Raw genomic sequence first — 24,383 nt, 5'->3', positions numbered from 1 at the left:
CAGACGTATTCTTGCCTGGTATCGAGCACGACTCAACTGATGAACTGCACAGACTCCATAACTAACACATACACAACCGATGAAGTTGTCACGACTTCCACATCTACTTCAACATCTACCTCGACCACCTCGACCACCTCTACGACGTCAACAACGACAACCCCAGTACCAACGACGACGACTGAACCGGAAACAACCACAACCACTACCGCAGCAACAACTACCAATGAACCATACCCCAATGTTGATATAAGTAAGGGCAGAGCTCTTTGTGCAAGTTTATCAACTTGTAAGCATTTAGGGCGTCTCTTGACTTGCGTAAGACTAAGCTTGGCTATTGTAAGTCATAACTTGACCAATCCAAGTCATAACTTGACCAATCCAAGTCATAACTTGCTCAATTCAAGTCATAACTTGACATATCCAAGTCTTAGTTTGACTAATCTAACTCACTGCTCACCTCACTTAAGTCATGTTATGACTAATGTTAGTACAGTAATTACACGTTTCCTTTTAGTTTCACTGTAAAACTTGAGAGTATAAAAAGCTAAGTAAACATGTATGTGCAGTTAAGCATAAGTACAAGTACATGTATTTGCACATGCAGTTAATTTTTTGTGCAATAAAATTTATTTTAATTTTTTTATATTTCTTGTTTCTAATCTTGCAGGATATGTGAAGTTGGCTTATAGCTCTCCCTACACAGGTGTTCCCGGCAATGTTAAAGATGAAATCTATGATGTCATTGCTGCTTGCTTTATTGACACACTTCCGGTGAGTTGAAGGCTCCATTTGCCTAGAATGTACCTGACTTGAACATACATGATGTACCTGACTTAAATGTACATAGTGTATATCTGACTTGAACACACATGATGTACCTGACTTAAATGCACATAGTGTATATCTGACTTGAATGTACATAGTGTATATCTGACTTGAACACACATGATGTACCTGACTTGAACATACATGATGTACCTGACTTATATGTACCTAGTGTATATCTGACTTGAATGTAAATAGTGTATATCTGACTTGAATGTGCCTAGTGTATATCTGACTTGAACATACATGCTGTACCTGACTTAAATGTACATATTGTATATCTGACTTGAACACACATGATGTACCTGACTTGAACATATACGATGTACCTGACTTAAATGCACATAGTGTATATCTGACTTGAATGTACATGTATTTGGTCTGAACAAGGAGGCACTAGTTAAAACTATTTTTGTTGGGTCATTCCAATGACTTAATGTAAATGACTGGTACAAACAAAAGATACAGACAAAAGAGATAATCTGGTAAATTTATAGAGTTTTCCCTAATTAGGAATTGTTGGAGTTAGTGACTTGAGAATTCTATGTTTTGTTGCTCATTTCCGTATTTGTGTAAAGGCAGAAACACACTATGCGATGTGTAGTGCGATATCATGCCGTGTGGTGCCCATTTGCGCTGGGCGAGTTGATGCTGAGTGATAGCCGCTGGGCTTGCTCTATCGGGGCTCTATCACACACAAGGTGCATTTCAATTGGTTGCTTTTTCCTAAAATGCATTGCTCAGGCTGCTAATTTACTCATGTTTATCAACTTGCAATATCAACATTTTGCTATTTTGTTACGATCGAAACACCGTCAAAATGAACACTGAACTGTTCATAGATTTAATAAGAACGCATCCAGTCCTGTATGACACACAAGAATTACAGAAATACCCAGTTGGTTGAAGACCAACGATGTAGCCATCTTGCATTGATCCAAAAAGGTTAAGGGCTTGAACCCAGAATTGTTTTTATTTATGTCTTCTTGTAGTCTGCTATTCATGAAAGTGAAATAGGCCTAACGAAAGCAAAAGGTTGTTTACGTAGCTATCTAGAAGAGTCTAATATATGTAGATATATTAGAATATCTATTATATATAATATTTTCATATAGCATATATGAAAATATATATATTCTAATATGTATTCTGCTATATACATATATTGAAGATAACTAATCATATTCACTTATATTTATCCAAAAAAACTGGTTATACAGAGTGTTCTTGTCTGTTTGGGGGTGTCTGCGGTATGCCCGCATTACCGCATGCTAGTGAATCACCCGAGTGTGTTTGGGTCCATGCTAGAGAGTGCAGCGATATCTCCATGCCCCTATTGACGCCATGATAAAATTTCTTCTGTGTGTTTGCCTCTTTTCAGGTTTTAAAATCCTGCATAAGGAATGCCCAGAATATTCATATTTATCCTTCTACACAAATGACAAACATCGTTTGTTATTTCCGTGACACCAACATACTACATCTACCCTTGTATATTTCAGTTTATCAACTTTCTGTTACTATAACCTATAAGTTATATGTTATATGCTATAACCTATGTTATATGTATTACCTTTCTCTAGTATATGATCATCATCTTATATGTACTACCTTTCTCTAGTACAGGTTCATCATCTTATCTGTATTACCTTTCTCTAGTACAAGTTCATCATCTTATATGTATTACCTTTCTCTAGTACAAGTTCATCATCTTATCTGTTTAACCTTTCTCTAGTACAGGTTCATCATCTTATATGTATTACCTTTCTCTAGTACAAGTTCATCATCTTATCTGTTTAACCTTTCTCTAGTACAGGTTCATCATCTTATATTTATTACCTTTCTCTAGTACATGATCATCATCTTATATGTATTACCTTTCTCTAGTACAAGTTCATCATCTTATATGTATTACCTTTCTCTAGTACAAGATCATCATCTTATATTTATTACCTTTCTCTAGTACAAGATCATCATCTTATATGTATTACCTTTCTATAGTACAGGTTCATCATCTTATATGTATTACCTTTCTCTAGTACAAGTTCATCATCTTATATGTATTACCTTTCTCTAGTACAAGATCATCATCTTATATGTATTACCTTTCTATAGTACAGGTTCATCATCTTATATGTATTACCTTTCTCTAGTACAAGTTCATCATCTTATATGTATTACCTTTCTCTAGTACAAGTTCATCATCTTATATGTATTACCTTTCTCTAGTACAAGATCATCATCTTATATTTATTACCTTTCTCTAGTACAAGATCATCATCTTATATGTATTACCTTTCTATAGTACAGGTTCATCATCTTATATGTATTACCTTTCTCTAGTACAAGTTCATCATCTTATATGTATTACCTTTCTATAGTACAGGTTCATCATCTTATATGTATTACCTTTCTCTAGTACAGGTTCATCATCTTATATGTATTACCTTTCTCTAGTACAGGTTCATCATCTTATATGTATTACCTTTCTCTAGTACAGGTTCATCATCTTATATGTATTACCTTTCTCTAGTACATGCTCCTGCAAGTGAGAAGCGAGTTCACGATGCAACAGATACGAATTTGGGGAGGAAGTGACTATGGTACGTGGCTACTTACTGATTATTTTTGTTTATAACTTTTTGTATTCTGTTGTACACCAGCCTGAGTTCCATTGCTTGAATCAGAAAATTGGAGGAGAAGAGTATGTGACATAATGACCCGTGGAATAAACTTGCTCTTTCAGGATTTCACTAGTCTGTGCCAGTAAAACCTTTCACTTTGATTACAGGTTCATTCTATTACACACTTGTATTTATTACATATTCCTCGTAGCATTTGTTATCTCTTTGAAGAAGTAATCAAAGCCATTATTCTCTATAGTTAGAAAAGATGACAGATAAGTGACGTTCATCAATTCTAGGTTATTGTAATGATGAAACCAAAATAGGTTCATGGACTTACAAACGGCATAACATATTTTGTTAGGCTATTAACCTGTTCCAGTTACCCATATGTGTAATACCAGCTACTCTCTTTGAGATTATTTTATTTACAATTAGGTTTAATAGGAGTTAATTATTATACATTTTTATTTTAAGTTACACGAAACTAGTTGCTAACATAATAAAATTCTTTTGATTGCTGACAAAAAAATTGACACCGTCGATTGAAAAATAATTCAGATATCATTTGCTACATTTATTTCCAGTGTGTCATTTCAATTGATTGATAATCCAGCTTACCAAAAGTCAAGCTTCAAACAAGAGGCTGTTTTTGAAAAGCAATATTTTTGCTATTTCGTGAGGCTTTGATTCATCGAGAAGGTGTTCAGATTTTTTAGCAGTTAAATATATCCTCAAACGTTATATATAACCTCGAAGGTTACTAATGTTCCAAAGAGATCTTGATCAAAAACTGTATCATTTTAACAGCCACTTAAAATGTTGATAATGTTTCAGTTTCTAAACATAGTTTAGTGTCTGCACGATCGGTGTCTAGAATGCATTCATTTCTGTGACATGAGTTAGCTTGTAGATTTTTCCTTGAAAACATATTTTTCTTTTGAAAGATAACGCCGAAAGCATCACCGCTTGTAGGTATCATAACTCTCAAAGCATTACCACTTGTAGGTATCACAACTCTCAAAGCGTTACCACTTGAAGGTATCATAACTCTCAAAGCATCACCACTTGTAGATATCATAACTCTCCAAGCATCACCGCTTGTAGGTATCATAACTCTCAAAGCATCACCACTTGTGGATATCATAACTCTCAAAGCATCACCACTTGTAGGTATCATAACTCTCAAAGCATCACCACTTGTAGGTATCATAACTCTCAAAGCATCACCACTTGTAGGTATCATAACTCTCAAAGCATCACCACTTGTAGGTATCATAACTCTCAAAGCATCACCACTTGTAGGTATCATAACTCTCAAAGCATCACCACTTGTAGGTATCATAACTCTCAAAGCATTACCACTTGTAGGTATCATAACTCTCAAAGCATCACCACTTGTAGATATCATAACTCTCCAAGCATCACCACTTGTAGGTATCATAACTCTCAAAGCATCACCACTTGTAGGTATCATAACTCTCAAAGCATCACCACTTGAAGGTATCATAACTCTCAAAGCATCACCACTCGTAGATATCATAACTCTCCAAGCATCACCACTTGTAGGTATCATAACTCTCAAAGCATCACCACCTGTAGGTATTATAACTCTCAAAGCATTACCACTTGTAGATATCATAACTCTCAAAGCATCACCACTTGTAAATATCATAACTCTCCAAGCATCACCACTTGCAGGTATCATAACTCTCAAAGCATCACCACTTGTAGATATCATAACTCTCCAAGCATCACCACTTGTAGGTATCATAACTCTCAAAGCATCACCACTTGTAGATATCATAACTCTCCAAGCATCACCACTTGTAGGTATCATAACTCTCAAAGCATCACCACTTGTAGGTATCATAACTCTCAAAGCATCACCACTTGTAGGTATCATAACTCTCAAAGCATCACCACTCGTAGGTATCATAACTCTCAAAGCATTACCACTTGTAGGTACCATAACTCTCAAAGCATCACCACCTGTAGATATCATAACTCTCCAAGCATCACCGCTTGTAGGTATCATAACTCTCAAAGTATCACCACCTGTAGGTATCATAACTCTCAAAGCATCACACTTGTAGGTTTCATAACTCCCAAAGTATCACCACCTGTAGGTATCATAACTCTCAAAGCATCACCACTTGTAGGTATCATAACTCTCAAAGCATCACCACCTGTAGGTATCATAACTCTCAAAGCATTACCACTTGTAGATATCATAACTTTCAAAGCATCACCACTTGTAGGTATCGTAGTTCTCAAAGTGTCACCATTTGAAGGTATAATATCTTAAAAGCATTGAAATATGGTGAATGTCCTAAAAATAGATCTACCTGCAGATTGCTCACACAGTTTCAATGATGTCTTTATGTTCTAAATTGCTGCAAATTTGCCATTGTATTAAATATTATGATTATATTTTGTAGTACTTAACACTTGTTTAATTTGGTATTTTATTAGCCCTTTGATTCAGAGCAAGGCCAAACTCTTTTGCAATGACTTTGTCAGTAACTCTAACATTTATTTCTCTGTTTACTTGAACACTTTATGATGGCAGCATTTCTTATAGCAGCATTTCTTATAGCAGCATTTCTTATCATGGCAGCGTTTCTTATCCTGGCAGCATTTCTTATCATGGCAGCATTTCTTATCATAGCAGCGTTTCTTATTATGGCAGCGCTTCTTATCATGGCAGCGTTTCTTATCATTGCAGCGTTTCTTATTATGGCAGCGCTTCTTATCATGGCAGCGTTTCTTATCATGGCAGCGTTTCTTATCATAGCAGCATTTTTTATCATGGCAGCGTTTCTTATCATGACAGCGTTTCTTATCCTGAGTTGCAACAGTAAGTGTAACAATTGTTTTGTGTGGGTCATGGCCCTGAGCGTGTTGGAGCTTTTGAGAGGCTTGGGCAGCTGAGGTTTTGGTTGAAGGTTGGTTAACGCTATGTCGCCGTTTTCCTTTTGGCGATTCGTCAATTATGTGCACCATAAACTGAAAACATCATCGAAGCAATGCGGACGCTTTGGGATAGATTGCATCTGTCAACCTTCCCTGATAGTTCACCAAGTATCCACGGCCTTTTATGGCTTATTTTATGGCAGTCGCTGCGAGACTAGTACTTTATTATTTCTGCGACAGCTTGTATGATGAGAATGTTAAGCCGTGAACCTTTCGCAGATGTAAATGCAGAAAGGTTTGTGAAAGTGTGGACAACGTTATCACAGACGATCACCGAAGTATTGTTTGATTCACACTGTCATACGGTGAGAAGCAGCCTTTTTAACTCAACAAAAAAATGCTTGTTTTTTGGTCATGAAGTTCACTTGTACTAACTCTGTGGAGAGCAGCTTTGAGTTCCAAGTAGTAGGGTTAGATAAAATCAATTTTGACTTGCAAGATGAAAACATTTTTTTTGTTACAGCACAAAACTTGGCTTTCATCCAAATAGATATAGGAACCTCGATTGACCCAACCACAAAGTATGCTGCTTCAAATAATGTGGCTACGAGTAATCCTATCATCAAAACAAGGAATATGGCTGGTGTCAAGTTCATAAAGATTAGAAAACTTGTGACTGGTACGGACTTGTGTGTCACTGAAGTCCGACTCTTTGGGTCCTAGGGCTTACTCCTCGGTTTATCGAACTAACTGATCCTCTTGAGGTGTGTCATATTCTATAGCAAAACTTTAGCTCCGTTTCCTTTTATTCTTATAGTAAGACAAGAGATGCCATTCCTTATAGTAAGACAAGAGATGCCATTCCTGCCTTTGAATATTTGTAACATGACTTGTTCATATCAAAAGGTGTTAAATCTTCATTACTTACAGTTGGTTAGAGTGACAAACAAGCTGGATGTTGTGGGTTCAAGACACCATATTGGCTTTTTTATTGCCTGTCCAACGTCAAGCGTTCAACTAGCATATCTATAAAATTATTATTATTGACCATTTTCTATCTGTTTGTCTGTATGTCTGTATGTTCGTTTGCATTTTCTGTCAACAACCACAGAGAATAAAGATTGGCACATTTATTCTTAGACATTGGAAGGTGACTGAGTTGGTTAGAGTGTCAGTCTAGCAAGCTGGATGTTGTGGGTTCAAGACACCGAATTGCCTGACATTTTAGTCGTTTCATTAATTGCGTATACAGAATTCTGTAAGTGCGTGAAAGTTGGCATATGTAAGGCAACTGCTACTGTAATACAAATATAAAAGGCCTTGACATCCACACAAACTTCATCATTTATGACAGTATTCCTTTGATTCATAATAACCTTTTTATTGATAACAAAACTGAGTTCTATTAAATTAATCTCAAAGAAAAGTTATGTTAGATGGATGGAATTACAAAAAAACTTGTCTAATGAGGGCCACTTATTTCAATGAATCAAATATACACAATGATAAATAGATGCATTAGCTTTCATTCATCAATTATGGAGGCTTACGAATAAAGAGAACAGTAAATATTATTTAGAATGACCAATGATAATGAAAAAATATGGTTGGAAAACTTCTTTGTATTTAGCTGCAAACACGCTGAGTGATCGAGGTGCTATCATTCAGCTTGTCACTCTTCCATTTTCCTACTTTTTCAGATCTAGATATTTTAAATCTTCCTTATTTATAGACAATTCAGTTTGACTCCACGAAGTAAGTCCTCCTCTCTTCCATACACAGCTGTAAGACAAAAACACTCAAGAAATCTTCCCCCACACAAGGTTCCAGTAATTCCTAATTGTAGCAGGCAGCAAACGCTGACAAAGCCCAAAACCAGCAGAATTTGTCTCTATACAAAGCATAACAAACTATCGGAGGATAGTCATGATTTTGTTTTAAATGGTTCTAAGTACCTACTGATGCTGCCATAAAAGCCTGCTGTGAGAATAAAAGCAGCGTTGAACTGCTGACTTTACAGTTAAACCAACTAGGACTAAATTAGACAAGCTACTGGAATGAAATAATTGTTATCACATTGTGGAAAGGCGGATCCTGAGCTTTCACCAGAGTGTCTGTGATCTCATTGATGGAAAGCGACATCTTTTCAGACAAAACTTAAATCATTAATATATTGTCAAGTAACCAGAGATACAGCCACCAATTAGACTGGTTATATGGTGTCAAGTATAACTCACTTTGTAACCTTCAGCGGTAAACCTGGCTGTAGTTTAACGTGCTGCACATCACTCTCCCTTTCTCTCGGCTAAGGCTGTGTATAGCTGTTACATTTACCATTTATTACATTTGAATGTGGATGTGATTTCTGGCTTTCGCTGGACCTCGCTGAACTAGATTCACTTTTTCGACAAGAAGGAAATGGTATCCAGCAGGTAAGAACAGGTCAAGACATGTTAGCATTTCGATCCTTTTGAAGTAGATGGCCGATAGATAAGTTTGGCTACCCTTTAGATGCCACCACATTGCATCACTGGAATAATGCAGCGCTTTTACAGAGTGTTTTTGGCTCTGTAAGGGTGTACAGCTCATCTTTCTCATTGATTGACTGTGGCTGTCAGCTGACTCTTGTACAAATGGTGGCGGAGTACAGGTATTACCTATAGCAGGTTTGTATAGCCTGAAGTGCAAATATCATGTAGTACCAGGATATAGCCAAAAGCACATGTAAAGTTTTGCATAGTTCATAGATTTTAAAACCATTACTCCAAAGAATGAACCATATTATGCTTATTTTGTGGGTACTGAAGATGATGTACTCACGGGATTAATTAATTGGCACTTCGCATCCTAATTCTTGGGTTTATTGATTTTATCCTAAATTTCTGAAGAACTGCGTCACTTGGTCTCTGTTGATATTGGAAAGATCGTGCATGAAAAGGTCACTCGAACAGTAATAATGAACATCAATAATATGAAAAACGCAATCAATAACAGCCTTTGTAATGACCAATTCTAAACTCTAATAACATAACAGAAAATAATTGCTGCCTACACATTTATAGCTTCAGTATTGCAATAGGACACTCTAGCTTCTGCAACATTTTTTTAACTGGAACTGAATAATTAAAATACATCTTTATAGTTCACAATATAAGCAGCTGTTTTGACCTTTACCAAGAATCTTGTCATGAGCTAGCACAAGTATTTACATACATGTAGATGTATTCATGAATCACCTCAAGTGATGAGGCTTCGTTTTAACTGCTACTACAGTAATGACTCTCTACTTCACGGCCTAAATACTTCGCAGTGTAAAAATATTAAAAAGTAAATTGAATATAAACCTAAAATAAATTCATCTGTCTCATACTCTGGCTCAATGAGATCGCTCCACAAACAATTGTAATAGCAGTGGCCGCGCTTTGCCGTTTGTCTATTACGGTAATGTTTTGTAAAGTATAAAAGTACAAATCGTTTATGACACTCTTCAGAGTGCCGCATAAATATCCTTGACCCTCAAAAGTGTCAAATGAACCTGAGAAATAGAATATAATGCTGACGATTAATAACTGATTTTGTTAAATTAGGTTTATTACTTTCGAATTCATGGGTTTTAACCTATCGCTGGGGTGGAGGGGGGTGGTCTGCCCTATTAACCGCGACAAATGATAGGTTGCTGTATAAGTGAATTTGGTTGTGTTCTCTGCTACGAAAAACCAGAAATTTGATGCTCAGGTATGACAATAATTAAATGTAAATGAGGCATATCTACGTCAATATGCAATATGTCCATAGACTCGTACAAATAAAACCATCTTTCACCTCAAGGTGACAATTGATTGTGATGTCACCAACATACCATGCGCTGCCACAGCGGATGTCGTCTGAACATGCCTTCTGACCACTCCCATTGGTTACATGTATTTTATAGAAGAAATACGGATTTTATACAAAATATAACTATATACAAAACTTTCATCACAAAATAACATAAATAATTGCGCTTACAGATAATTGAACAAGATATACAAAACAATTCTATCTACAGTGCCAGGTAACAAGGTTAACAAGGTTAACAAGGTACTAATAATGAGGCACAAATCCAAGAAAACATTAATAAATGTATTACAAGATACACTGTTTATCCTTTTGCTAAGGTTCCAAAGTCTAGAATATAAGAAGACGCTGGCACTTGTTCAACATAACCAATTCACTACCTCGTGCTGCAACAGTCAATGTGGTGTAACAGTCAATGTGGTGTAACAGTCAATGTGGTGTAACAGTCAATGTGGTGTAACAGTCAATGTGGTGTAACAGTAAATGTGGTGTAACTGGCATTACAAATAACGCAACTCTTTCAAAATAGTAGATAAAGTAAAGGATCCAAAAACAGTCTTTAAATCAACAAAAAAGGGGAAACTTTATTAAAGCGAATCCGGTGGAAAGAAAAAAAGTTTTTTGCGCAAATGTACAACAGGAGATGGCATCTGCTTGTGCTTCGTTGCTGACTCATAGATAGATGCAACTCTGTCATTCACCTGTAAGATGGAAAATCCCAAGGATATGAGGCTTACTGGGCAGATGCTTCGCATTATTAGTTTGGAAAAATTATTATTATCATGGATATAAATTTATAATATTACAAGAATAATAAAGATGACAAGAATAATAACAGCATTAAATTAATCATAGTATGAATTAGTTATGCGGTTTTATTATAGTAATATAGACATTATTACCATAATTGGTGTTATAATAAAATATCACTATAACTCAAATGATAGTAATATTAATATTATTAATTAATAACTGTTATAATTCATGCCATAATTATTATTCTCATAATATTATAAAGGTATTACCATGATAATAACCATAATGTTGTAGTCGTAACAATAGTAATGACATATAGCATGAGAGCTGCAATATTAGTAATAAGAGTCCTGTCTACTAACGAGTTTCATTCTTATTGTTATTATAGTCCTTATTAATGATCATAATTCATACAGTTATAATGATGAAACACACAAGCAGCAGTCTTTCAAGGTACAGCCATGGACAGGTGACCAGTTCATGGTTCACATACTGGAGCCATGGACAATGTACGCAGGAGAATGAAAGTTTTGGCGCATAAAAGCGTATGAAAGGGATGATAACAGCAAAATAAATTCACATTACAGCAAATGAAAAGAGAAATGGGGCAATCAGATTAAATCATTTGAGGGGAATCCAGATGTTACAAGATATAATATGACACGACCAGAGATGAAAGAGAGGACAAATCCTCACATAAATATACTTGTTTATCCATAGCATACCTGTACGAGCATGGTAACTGCATCATCATGGTGGCACTGCTTTGAGAATACTTCACACATGGCTTGTATAAACCAACTGCCCTGCTCAGAATTCCTCCATGAGACGAAACCTACAGTATACATATCACCAGGATGACATGATTATATGCTTGAACCAAACAGGCAAGAAGCAGTCTGGTACTAAGAATGGTTATGGGGCCAGAAGTATTGTAACTAGGTAATGAGTATTGTAACTAGATAATGTGCACTGTAATTTGTACGGATAACCCCCTTCTATTACAGTGGCGTAGCAAACCCCCTTACCTGGAACAGTGGCGTAGGCAATCAAAAAATCAGAGCCAGACGGAAGTTTGCGGCTCAGAGAATTTATATCCGCAATTCCATGCTGCTGTATGTCAACAATAGCTTGAGAGGCCGGACCAGCAGTGTCAGTCTGTCCGTTGTCACACATGTCAAAGCCCGCATCAAATTTTTCTAAAAAAAAATAACAGGCAATCGAATAAGACATGACACAGAAATTTTAAGGAGATAAAAACATTCCCCTGAACATACTTGTTAAAGGTTGCTACTAGCTTCAGCGTGACGAAACATAAATACAGTAAAACCAGCCATTTGTACGTCTGTTTGGAAAACTGATGAAAGCCAATATTCATGATAAACCCATTAACTGCAGATGCGCTTAGATAAAAATAAGGACAATCAGTAACATTCCTGAAGCAGAACTTCTGAAAGTAATGACATGGGAAACATGTTCAAAAACCTGTCATCGCTGTCACCTAGCAATGTTAGTAAACATAATTACAAAAATTAGCTGCTAAAGCATGCAGTATGAAAGGTGCAAGAAGTAAGAGACAAATAGAAAGAGTGTAACAACAAGCGACTACTAAAGACAAATTTTACAACACATGACAATTAAAGACAAGTGTGCCAACACATGACAACTAAAGACAACAGTGCCAACACATGACAACTAAAGACAAGTGTGCCAACACATGACAACTAAAGACAACAGTGCCAACACATGACAACTAAAGACAACAGTGCCAACACAACAAAAAAGACAAGTGTGCCAACACATGACAACTAAAGACAACAGTGCCAACACATGACAACTAAAGACAACAGTGCCAACACATGACAACTAAAGACAACAGTGCCAACACATGCCAACTAAAGACAAGTATGTCAACACAACAAAAAGGACAAGTGTGCCAACACATGGCAACTAAAGAAAACAGTGCCAACACATGCCAACTAAAGACAAGTGTGCCAACACATGGCAACTAAAGACAACAGGTCCAACACATGCCAACTAAAGACAAGTGTGCCAACATATGACAACTAAAAACAACAGTGCCAACACATGCCCAGTAAAGACAAGTGTGCCAACACATGCCAACTAAAGACAAGTGTGCCAACACATGGCAACTAAAAACAACAGTGCCAACACATGCCAACTAAAGACAACAGTGCCAACACATGACAACTAAAGACAACAGTGCCAACACATGCCAACTAAAGACAAGTATGACAACACAACAAAAAAGACAAGTGTGCCAACACATGGCAACTAAAGAAAACAGCGCCAACACATGCCAACTAAAGACAAGTGTGCCAACACATGGCAACTAAAGACAACAGGTCCAACACATGCCAACTAAAGACAAGTGAGCCAACATATGACAACTAAAAACAACAGTGCCAACACATGCCAACTAAAGACAAGTGTGCTAACACATGGCAAATAAAGACAACAGTGCCAACACATGCCAACTAAAGACAAGTGTGCTAACACATGCCAACTAAAGACAAGTGTGCCAACACATACCAACTAAATACAACAGTGCCAAAACATGACAACTAAAAACAACAGTGCCAACACATGGCAACTAAAAACAACAGTGCCAACTAAAGACAACAGTGCCAAAACATGCCAACTAAAGACAAGTTTGCCAACACATGCCAACTAAACACAAGTGTGCCAACACATGACTACTAAATATGAACAAATATTTTTAGGATTTTTAATAAATTAAGCTAAGCTCTTCAACAAAGTAGTTACCTCCCCTGCAAGCTTGCACAAGAAAGAACTTAGGCTTTCCATGCAGCCCTGGACAAACATTGCCATCAAAGAAGTTGAAGACCTCAGACAGGTTGATGAGTTTAGCATCAGATCCATAGATTTGTCCTTCTAAACCATGGGTGAGTAAAATAATGACACAACTATCCACCATCTTGTGATGAGAGAGCTGTGCAAAATCCCTGAGCGTCAGCAGCATCTCCTAAGAAGTAAAGTTAATGAATATACTTGTATCTGCAAAGCAAACTAAGAGAGGTCACCGTTTCTAAAATAGTTGAAATAAGAACTAAAGTGCATTGGTGGGACTACTCTACATTTGAAAAAGGTAAAGTCTATTCAAGTGAATGTGTTTATAGGGAGATACATGTACAGTATGTAGATAACCTCTGGAATTCTAATATATAAGCAATAACAAACTCATGCATCAATGAAGCGAAAGCAGTCATTCCTGTCTCAGAGAACAAAGAAACTTCAGCATCTCTAGAATAAAATAACTAGAGGTAGGCTGATACAAAACTAACCATGCCTGTGAGGTTCTCCTGAATGCATATCTGGTATCCAAGTTGACTGTAGAGCATATAGAGGTTGTCTCTGTCAACATCTGTACCAATTCTCTCCTTTAGATGGCCTTGAACGACATGCTCAAAAGTTATTAGGTACAAGAAGGCACAGAAGTTATTAGGTATATGAGAGTACAGAGGTTATTAGGTATATGAAAGTACATAAGTTATTAGGTACATGAAGGTACAGAAGTTATTAGGTATATGAAGGTACAGAAGTTATTAGGTATGTGAAGGTACAGAAGTTACATTTGCAGATGAAGCGGATAACAAATCAGGGCCTTTTTGACATTTAAGGCCTTGAGGAGACAGAAAAGATCAAGCCTATAGTCCTAATGCTATAAGTAAGCTTATCTAACGTGCCAAGCACAGAACACTCATTCAAACACCAAAAAGATACAACATAATAACTGAAGGATAAGGAGTGAATGAATTCAAGTTTCCACACTGATGTAAAAAGACACGACATCAATGCCAAGGTAAAACGCTGTTAGTTCTGCTGATGCAAATCACCGTCGCCTTCCTAACAGAGAATGAGGGACTTGTATCTTTTTACTTTATTTCATCACGCACTGTAACAACTACAGAGCTATGCAGTGTCAAGACTGCACATCCACATTTCAATTGCACACATATTAGTTACAGTACACATTACCTAGTTACAGTACACATGGTCAAGTGTACACTCAGCTGTCAAGTGTACATACGCCTGTCAATTGTACACCTACCAGTGAAGTGTCTGTTATTGATTATGATACAGTAACCCCTTGGGTCAGAGTTCATTTTGTACATAGAATTCCAATCCTGAGTTACGTCAACTCTTGTTCCTTGCAAAGAGAACTTCAAGCGACCTGATGTCTCTGGAATTCCTGTAAAAACAGTTGATATCACCATGTTTCATAAAAACATTATAAAATAATATGGTATGTAATTAAAATAAACTAGGTACAAGAGGCATAAAATACATGTTTGCCAAGAAGGGTTTACGTTATTACATAGAATAATCTAATACAATACTATAAGCATTGCCAACCAACTCGGGCAATTAACAGCTAAGGTATATGGAGCCATGAGCTCAAGTTACTACTAAGATATATGGAGTTGTGCGCTCAATTTACTACTAAAATATATATGGAGTTATGTACTCAATTATAGACTGGAGAGCTGAGTAGCACACCGATAATTATAATTTCAATTAGCAAAGGAAAATCCTAACTAAAAGTGTCTTAAATTAAATAATAACGTGTAGCAGGTATATAAAAATAAATAATAGAGAAAGCGTAGTGCTGGTCTTGTGAACAACGGGGTGCCCTACAGATCTTAACTTAACGTAATATCAGATAATCTCTGAGATGATGAAGTGCGAAAAGTTATTAATGATACTTACTCATAGATGACTGAGCAGTAAATAGCCCAAGATCCATGAAGGCTATTAAATACATGTGTATTATGTATTTCTATGAATCTTGAGCAGGTATGTATCATGCAATCTATGAGCATAAAAAGGTGCATTCTTCTTATCATAGCATTGAACTGTTGTCTGAATTGAAATTTATCTTTTGTGTTATTTTATCATTGAATTTCAATTGAACTCTTACGGCTCACTCTCAACTGCAGACATATTACTTTCATTGCATTTAAATATATAAGAACCACAGTGAATAGATCTTAACCATAGCATTGCTCCAATCTGTGAACAGCTTTAATAGCTGCTTTATGCAGCAGATGACAACTCCTATGAAAACCATAATTCTTTTTAATCCTGGATTGTTCAGCCCATTTATTCATCAAAAATTGGTAAGTTACTACGTACCACGCATTGTCTACATTATTTTAGGTCATAGAAATCTTTACCCTTTTTAAACACCTGTTAATAGTTACATACAAGTACGCGAACCATGCATGAGCATGGGAGAGATGGACTAACCAAGGACTTGCGGGTACGGATTGACCTCTACAGCCAAAGGATGATCAGTGCTCTGTAATCCAGTTTGAAGAAGTCCGGTGTGACTAGGCACTGAGATGCCATCTCCATTGTCTGTCTGTGTTACAGGGGACCTGCATAACACAGTGGTGTAAAACACAGACTAGCATATACTCCTTACGGTAGGTAACATCTAAGACAATTGTAACTGAATACATCTATGAAATAACTGTAGAACTTATCAGCATGACGGATAAAACTAATCAATGAAATATTTTCAAGAGGTAGAGGAGTGGCAGGCGAAAGGCATATATAATATCATATTAAAAATGGGTCAGACTATTACATAAAACTAATCTGGATAAACAAAACATTCCATAATGAATACCGGATTTTCCCGATGACTTGTGTATAACAGAGAAGGGATGTTACAAGTTTCATCGTCTTATAAGAAACAAATTTTTGATCTAAGCTTAAAAATTGGAGTTGACTCCCTTGATTTGCCATTTCTTAACGATGAACCATACATTCTTACAGCATGGCTATCAGAAATTGAGCAAAGCCACAATGAGGCCTTGCTTGTCTTTAGAAATCAAGCTCTGCCAACGGAAGTCAAACAACGCTACTGAAAGTCAGGCGTGACCACTCTCGAAGTCAACCAAGGCCTTCCGCAATTAAGCGAGTCCAACAAGAGGCCAGCAGAAGTCAAACTGTAATAAAATAAACCAAATCACCTAAGAAAAGAAGAAAGGTTACGTCTGGCCCTGTCAGTGTCACTATTGAAGACTTGCTGGCGAGATGGAGTTCTGTCATATCTGTGGTCCATTTGAGAAGAGATGGCAAAGGAGAGAGAAGCTCTGCCACCAGTGATGGAAGTGACCGAAGCTGTTTTGGCTGTGCTTGAGCTTACGACCCGGCAGGAATCTGTCAACGAGTAGCAGGTAAATAAGGCATGTAAATAAGCCATAATATAATACCAAATCGATGGATGTGAAAGCATAAAGTAAAAACAGGTGTTTTATTCTCTATTTAAGTAACTAATTGTGAAAAAATAACCTACACATAAAAACCTGATAAAATGTATTATATAGCGTTCACTTATCGGTAATAATACTATTGAAAAGTCCGTTTAATATGGTAAGGTATGTATAAAATCTAGAACTGCAAGCTGGTTCACACTGTATCCCAATCAGTATATCGACAGAAACCCACAACGCATCGGTGATCGTCTGTGATAACAATGTTCACACTATCACAAACCCATTTGTGAGTAGTACATGACATAGTGTTCTCATTACACAATGCGGTCCCTAAAACGATGAAATACAAGTTCCGCAGTAACTATTATGAAGGGAAATATAGATTAAGCATTCCATGAGAGCCAATCACCATCACTGAAGTGGCGGAGTTTGCACCACTAATCATTGCCGTGGATGCATAAAGTATTGAGAAAGTTTGACAGCAGCAATTTTTCTCCATATCTGCATTGCCTCGGTGATACCAATGGTGTACATAGGTGACAAACAATCGCCGAAAGAACAATCCTGATATACTGCGATTAAGGGTGAACCAGCCTTAACAGATTTGTAGGATGTTACAGTAAGCACCTTTTTGCTCTTCTGCTCATCAGTCCAACATTATCTTTTAATGCAGTGCTTGCTGTCATTTATCATTCTAATTTTAAACAACAAAAGTTATGGCTGGCAGTTGGCGCCAGTCATCTCATTGCTCAATCATTTACCAACCGTTCAACACGATGGAAATTTCCATAACAGACTAACCTGAGTTTGAGGGCTCGAGAGAGACAACTTCGTGTGAAGGGTCAGTAGTAGAAACACTTGCGCTCCTCTCATATGAAACTCTCTGTCCTGCAGGCTGAGCAGCATTCTGATTGGCCAGTGGATGGGGAGGAGCGGAGTTGTGCAAACTTACAGGTTCTCTGTGGATCTGTCTAGTTGGAGCAGAACTGTGTCCAGTGCTGGGAGAGCTTTTCTCCCCCGTACTACAGCCTAGTGTTGTCGACTGCAAAAAAACGAACGGTGTAGGTAGTTAACCCGCGCATATCTTCCGACATAAAATGCTACCCAATTATTATCTAACCGGCAATATGAGAGATTAGGTTTGTTCAAGCTAGGTGAGGTGACACCAATTCCAATTTTAATCCTTTTATACTCGAACTAAGCGCATACATTCAGTGGTTGCCAAAGAAGTCCTATGGTGCTGCAGGTAGCTGCAATAGAGTGTATATAAATTTAGTAAACTAGTGTATTTTATTCAGGGTTAAAAGGATGTACACATTTCTCAGGTTATTTTGACTCCAGAAGGACATCAAACTGTAGCAACTAAATTAAGAATATACACCATGGAGTACAAAATGAATACAGACTCTCCAATTTCAACAGTGACTTATGACACAACATTCCTCTACGACAAACCACTCTAATTTTCTTCGATAAATAAAATCTATACTCATATATTTAATTTAGAAAGTTTCATCACTTTAGCAAGGTATAGAAACAGACTGTTTAGCGTATAAAATTGATACGAATGCCAATAAAAAGAACCCATTCATATATTTTCTGTTCAAAGTGCCTCCTGAAAATACCAGCTGTGATCGGATGGAAAATGAGGAAAACGAATGAAAAAAGGGATCTGTAACTTATAGAGATGCGTGATCCGCCCTCCAATTTTAATGGCAGTCCTGCCAGAAAACTTGAGACCGAAAAGCAAATTTTAGAGACAATGCTACACCAATTTCAACCCAAAAGACTTGAGACCTATATAATAGAGATAGGCAAGTCCAACATTGTAAGAGTCCGGAGGTCCCTAAAAAGTGAAGTATTGAACGGAACAGGAACAGAGTAGTTCTAGACCTGAATGCCCTTGATAGAACCACTCTGAAGGTTGAACGAAAAAACCTCTCATGGAAGAAACTGATATGGTAAACCAGACAGCTGCGGCAGCATCATGAGAATATAAAAAATCATTTAATTAAGTGACAACCACCACAGGTTTCTCCTCACGTAAGTATGATAACATTCGAGGGATAGATTAAGGGTTTCTGTCAGCGGTTACTGATACATTGATTGACAGCCTGAGATTAGAGCTGCCCATAATCAGACTTATTATCTATAGAAATCACTTAGCATGTATTGCCTCACGCTTCTAAGCACTCCATGAAAGGCTCGGCCACCTCATTCAGACTGTTAGCAGAAATAACAAAAAAAACAATTACATTGGCAACAAAAACTACGCTGGCTAATATCTCTAAACTGCCTTGCATAAGATCTCAATAAACTCAACGCACAAAAGCAAAAAGAACAATACGTTTATTATGGGTTACGGTAATGAAACTATGCAAACACGAGCAGAAGGCGTTACAACCTACACACAATTTGTGAATAGCTTTTGTTTAAGTGAGCCGATGAAAGGAATGAATGTTTGGTACAACCTAAACGACCATCGACTGGCCCAACTTGTCCCTAATCGACTATCAGTTTGTATAGATTCGCTAGACTACATAGTTATTCTATATCCAAATGTTTAGAACCTAAGCTACACCTCACAGCTATAGATGTTCAATTTTGAAAAAGCATGAAGTAATAACAACACAAGTAGTTAATATTTGCTAAGGAAAAATACTAGAGGAGTCTAATCCATGCAGAAGGTAAATATTAGATTCACCCATATCAGCTTGATGGATCTGAAGCTAAGGTCAATGACGAGCTGCAGATAAAAACCAACCATATAGTACTCTCTCACTTACTAGAAACTAATAAAACAGATAGCTGCAGAGAAATGCGTACACAACTCTCCACAGCAACACACAAACTGGTTGCTTATATCGTCAAGTGTTTAATCAAAGTACTATGTGTTCCATCATATGCTGTTTACAATCAATAACAATATATACCTAAATAGCTCTAGTTCTATCTTCATATACATACACTCATAACGGGTGGAGTAAAAAACTTCGGCTCTCGACTCCTTAATGCCTGTTCGGTGGAATTTAGTTTATCTACGATATGCTGTTGTTCAGTGTCGACGAGACACTCTATAAATTCACCATAAGCATCAGGACCTCTCCTACAAAGGTCTGACAGCAGTCTTTGCATCTGTGATGACTTGGCTCCAGTTACCTAAGATAAGAAACAAAGGCTGTGGAAACATAATATTCTAACGCTGTATGTAAGAAGTGAATGAAATATGCAAAAAATAAATCGGGCTTGTGACTTCTTTTCTGAGAATTTTTCAAGTACTGGTCAAAAATCAATACAAAATATTTAATGAATAAAAAATCAAAAACTTAAAAAATAATAAAACAATTTAGTACCAAAGTGAGTCAAAGTAATCTCTGTTATCAAATGCTAGTTAGCCTCAAGTCCTGCTGGAAATGAAAAGCTAGTCTTAAACTTAACAACATGTGACTCACGCAGAGATCACCTTGCAAACCTGCTTAATTCTGTCCATGTTCACAACGTGTGACGAAGAATAGGCAACCAACAAACTAAAGAATTACTAAACATCATCCCCAGCATTCTAATGCTGAAGTATAACAAGCATAACCGACATGAAGCCAATTTACAATCCCCACTAGTTCCTTGATGACTTCTGTTAACAAGCATACACCTACTGGCTTGCATACACCTACTTGGATGTGATCTATCATCTCTTCTGTGAAAATCTCTCTTGCCAGCATGTGTGGCCACAATGGCTCTAGCATTACCTCCTTTATGAGGAATGGGCGGTTCCTTTGAAGAACCTTTCGATGAACTTCCTCCATTTTACCAAATCAATACCCGTGCCAACAGGTACACAGATACCTACAATACAAGTCTGTGTACATAAGGAGATGATATATATATATATGATACATATAAGATATATATCATATATGCTATATACTATATGATATATATGTTATATATCATATAGTGTATATCATTATGATATATATCATATATGATATACACAGGATATACATATATATCACGATAACCATATGATATACATATATATCACAATAACCATATGATATACATATGTATATCATATATATGGTATACATATGATACACATATATATATATACATTATATATACATATATATATTTAGCGCTACAACTAATCGAAGCATTGGCCCATAGAAGTTGGCATAACTCGGCAATGAAGATAACATTTACCATTTCATTAAAGGTTGACTTGCAACAAAATTCACATTACAGTTATTTGGTATCAAAAGATTCACCATGTCTTACTCTGCTGCGTTGTAAGTCAAAAATATGTGGAAATGTGATTGCAAGCTCTTAAAAGCTCAAAAACGAACAGTTCATCACAGCCATCACGAAAACGCTGTAAATTGAATCCGTTTCCAAAACGGCTCAAATGGGATGTAGTTGAACACGATGGCTTCTGTTTACACTTTCATGCAACTTCAATCGTCGAAATATTTTTGCATATACATGTACATTTCACGCATTCAATAAAACCATGTCTATTGTCCTTACATGTCTATTTCATCATCATTGTAATGCTGTCATTTTGAGCACTGATATCTCAAAACCTATCGTAAAAATTTGTTTAGTTTTTTAACCTTAGCTCGAAGGAGGGCATATTATCCTCTGATATACATGAGAAGCCTGTTGGTCACTTGTGATAGTCAAAAAATGTTGCAGAAATTGTTTGCACCATTTGGCAGGAAGTATGGGTCACATGATCAGATTACGGCTAGATGATTAGACCAAGCTGAAACGAAACTGTAAAGTAGCGAGCATCTATAGTTGATACGGGCTTTCCAGTAAAACCCGAAGTGTTTGTCATAAACTAGTGCTACGAGACGTTTATGTATCGAGCCTTTGATTGGCCTTTCATTTCAAGTGATAACATCATGTGTCAAAACAATAACCACAATGTTTGAGTATGTCATCGGGGTAAAGAGATTCCACAGTGGGTGTTTTCGTGATGGCTGCGAGTAACGGTTTGTTTTTGAGCTTTTAAGAGTTTGTAATCACATTTCCACACATTTTGCACCTACAACACAGCAGAGTAAAACATGGTGAACCTTTCGATAGCAAATAACTGTAATGTGAACTTTGTTGCAAGTAAACCATGACGATTATAAAAATTAGTTGGTCTTGGTTAATTTAGGTTTAATAAATTATGGCTCATAACATCTTTCAAAAATTACCAAGTATTAAAATTTTATGTAAGTTTGTACTGAATATCAACATCAAACATATACATGTAAGTATACCAAGTTATTTTTGGAGATGCTTTTATCTAAGTAGACACAAATACTTGAAATAAAACGACCTTACAATTAGACTTATGATTAAAAAGAATTATTTTAGTGAGCCATTTTTTGGCAAGTTTTGTGGTCTGAAAAATGTTTTTCTGCTTTTGTCTTTCAATTTATGAGGTGAAAATGTTTTAAAGTACAGCTCAAGTTCAAATAGAGTCCTGTAGACCACCTGTAGGTGGAAGTGGATGGTGGAAGTCTGACGGTCTCCATCAGACTCGCACAAGTGTCAATCAAAATATTCGCATATCTCTGGTTATTTTTAGTATAAAGCTGTTAAAATACGCATTTCGATTAGATGGGATAGCCATTGGCTGGCTCTAACATTTTGCGCGAGTGCCAGGATGCTCATCATAAAAACACTGCTCAATAAAATCATTTAGTTCTTGGAAAGGAGAGTTTTCAAACTGCATATGTTATGAAAAGTCTTGACCCTCTGAATTTTCCTACGATTCTGTAATGAATCAAGTCTCAACAATTTCTTCTCTTGGGTAACACCCTCCCTCCCCTTCAGACCACTAACAAAATGAACAGCCTTGTTTTGTATCATCTTAAGCAATTGAATAGCAGAATAAGAGATTTCAGGCTGGGATCTCACACCGCTGATGCAAATTCCGCTTTAGGCCAACAAAAAGTTTAATATACCAGCAGCTTTATTTAAGGTAGTGCTGTCAAAAGATTACGTCTGAGCATGCCCATAATCTGCATCGCTTCTGAGTTTTTTTGTAGATGTGCTTACTCCAGTTAAAATCACTAGTTATGAGAACTCCTAAATACTTGATACTATTAACACGTATTAAAACCACATTGTTTAGTTTATACTGTACACTATGAAAATCAAGTCTTTGAAATTCCAAAAATTATAACCGAACACTTAGATGTTTTAAAAAACATTTTCCATTTTCAGCCAACTTCTCCACAATATTAGCTATTTTAATACAAATAGTAAGTATACGTAACTAATATTTTCAGATTTTGATCCGGTTCATAACGAAGTTACAAATGCTAAATCACCATAAATTTACAGACTCTATCTTGCTTCAACAGCTATTTTTAGGTTGTTTTGCCACCTCTCTGCTTGAGTCAGAATAGTTTGAGATGGCAGTCTAAAAATGTTTGTTGTTTTCAGAAAAATCCAAAAATAACTTAGACAAAAAACTAATCACAATTAGAGTCTTTCATGAGTGGAGCTATATCCAGACCTGCCAACCCAAGAGTGGGGCAATGCGTGAGATTTGGTTTTGGGGCAATTGATGTATCAACGATAGTATATATAAAATTGTGGAAATTGGGGCAAAAATCTCACGCATTTTCATTTTTTCTTTGGGGTGATTGCGTGAGTCTCACGCCCAATGCGTGAGAGTTGGCAGGTATGGCTATATTCTATGCACGACTTAATAAATGTCCTTCAGTGCGCTAAGAGATTTGGTTTAAGAATCATGTGCTAGCGTCAATTCATGTATTTTGTCAAAAAATGTTTAACACAAAAATTTAAAAACATTAAAAAATGTACGACAAAACGTTTAGAAACAAACAGATACCGTGAAACAGGGCAATAAAAATTGCGTCCAGTTTGGGCAGCTAGCAATCCAAACAAACATACGCAAGTTCTAAAAACGTTGAAAACTGAGTCTCTGTTTTGTTTGTGTTAGACGTAGAAAAAAACGGAGATGTCTTAGGTTTTACGACTTTCTTTCTACAAATATTTCTAACCACAATCTCTTTAAAATATTTCGCGACGATTACATATACCATATTTAACTCTGGTTCGGAACTAAACTTTACGAGTTCAAGGTATTAAATAAACAACCCTCCCACGTGATGGTTAAAACTGA

The 24,383-nt window shown here is 36.5% G+C and overlaps 1 protein-coding gene and 1 long non-coding RNA gene across 2 annotated transcripts; one reads left to right on the top strand and one right to left on the bottom strand.

Annotated features, from left to right (window-relative positions):
* Nucleotides 1–674: 674 nt before the first annotated feature.
* On the top strand, nucleotides 675–6,984 carry LOC137408162 (uncharacterized). Its single transcript, XR_010980043.1, has 3 exons — nucleotides 675–774; nucleotides 3,362–3,431; nucleotides 6,892–6,984. It is a non-coding gene; the product is annotated as an uncharacterized lncRNA (long non-coding RNA).
* Nucleotides 6,985–10,273: 3,289 nt separating this feature from the next.
* Nucleotides 10,274–24,147, bottom strand: LOC137408332 (caspase-2-like). Its single transcript, XM_068094824.1, has 12 exons — nucleotides 24,090–24,147; nucleotides 20,902–21,073; nucleotides 20,198–20,389; nucleotides 18,032–18,272; nucleotides 16,985–17,174; nucleotides 16,254–16,384; nucleotides 15,055–15,195; nucleotides 14,288–14,394; nucleotides 13,749–13,968; nucleotides 11,990–12,160; nucleotides 11,687–11,796; nucleotides 10,274–10,906 (listed from the first exon to the last, which is right to left on the bottom strand). Exons 2-12 carry the CDS (start codon nucleotides 21,031–21,033, stop codon nucleotides 10,793–10,795), a joined length of 1,749 nt encoding a protein of 582 aa, XP_067950925.1. The 5' UTR covers nucleotides 21,034–21,073; nucleotides 24,090–24,147; the 3' UTR covers nucleotides 10,274–10,792.
* Nucleotides 24,148–24,383: the final 236 nt, after the last annotated feature.

Source organism: Watersipora subatra, chromosome 11, assembly GCF_963576615.1.
Source record: "Watersipora subatra chromosome 11, tzWatSuba1.1, whole genome shotgun sequence".
Taxonomy (NCBI): domain Eukaryota; kingdom Metazoa; phylum Bryozoa; class Gymnolaemata; order Cheilostomatida; family Watersiporidae; genus Watersipora; species Watersipora subatra.
The sequence above is the reverse complement of the archived record's forward strand: the minus strand, read 5'-3'. Positions and strand labels throughout refer to the sequence as shown.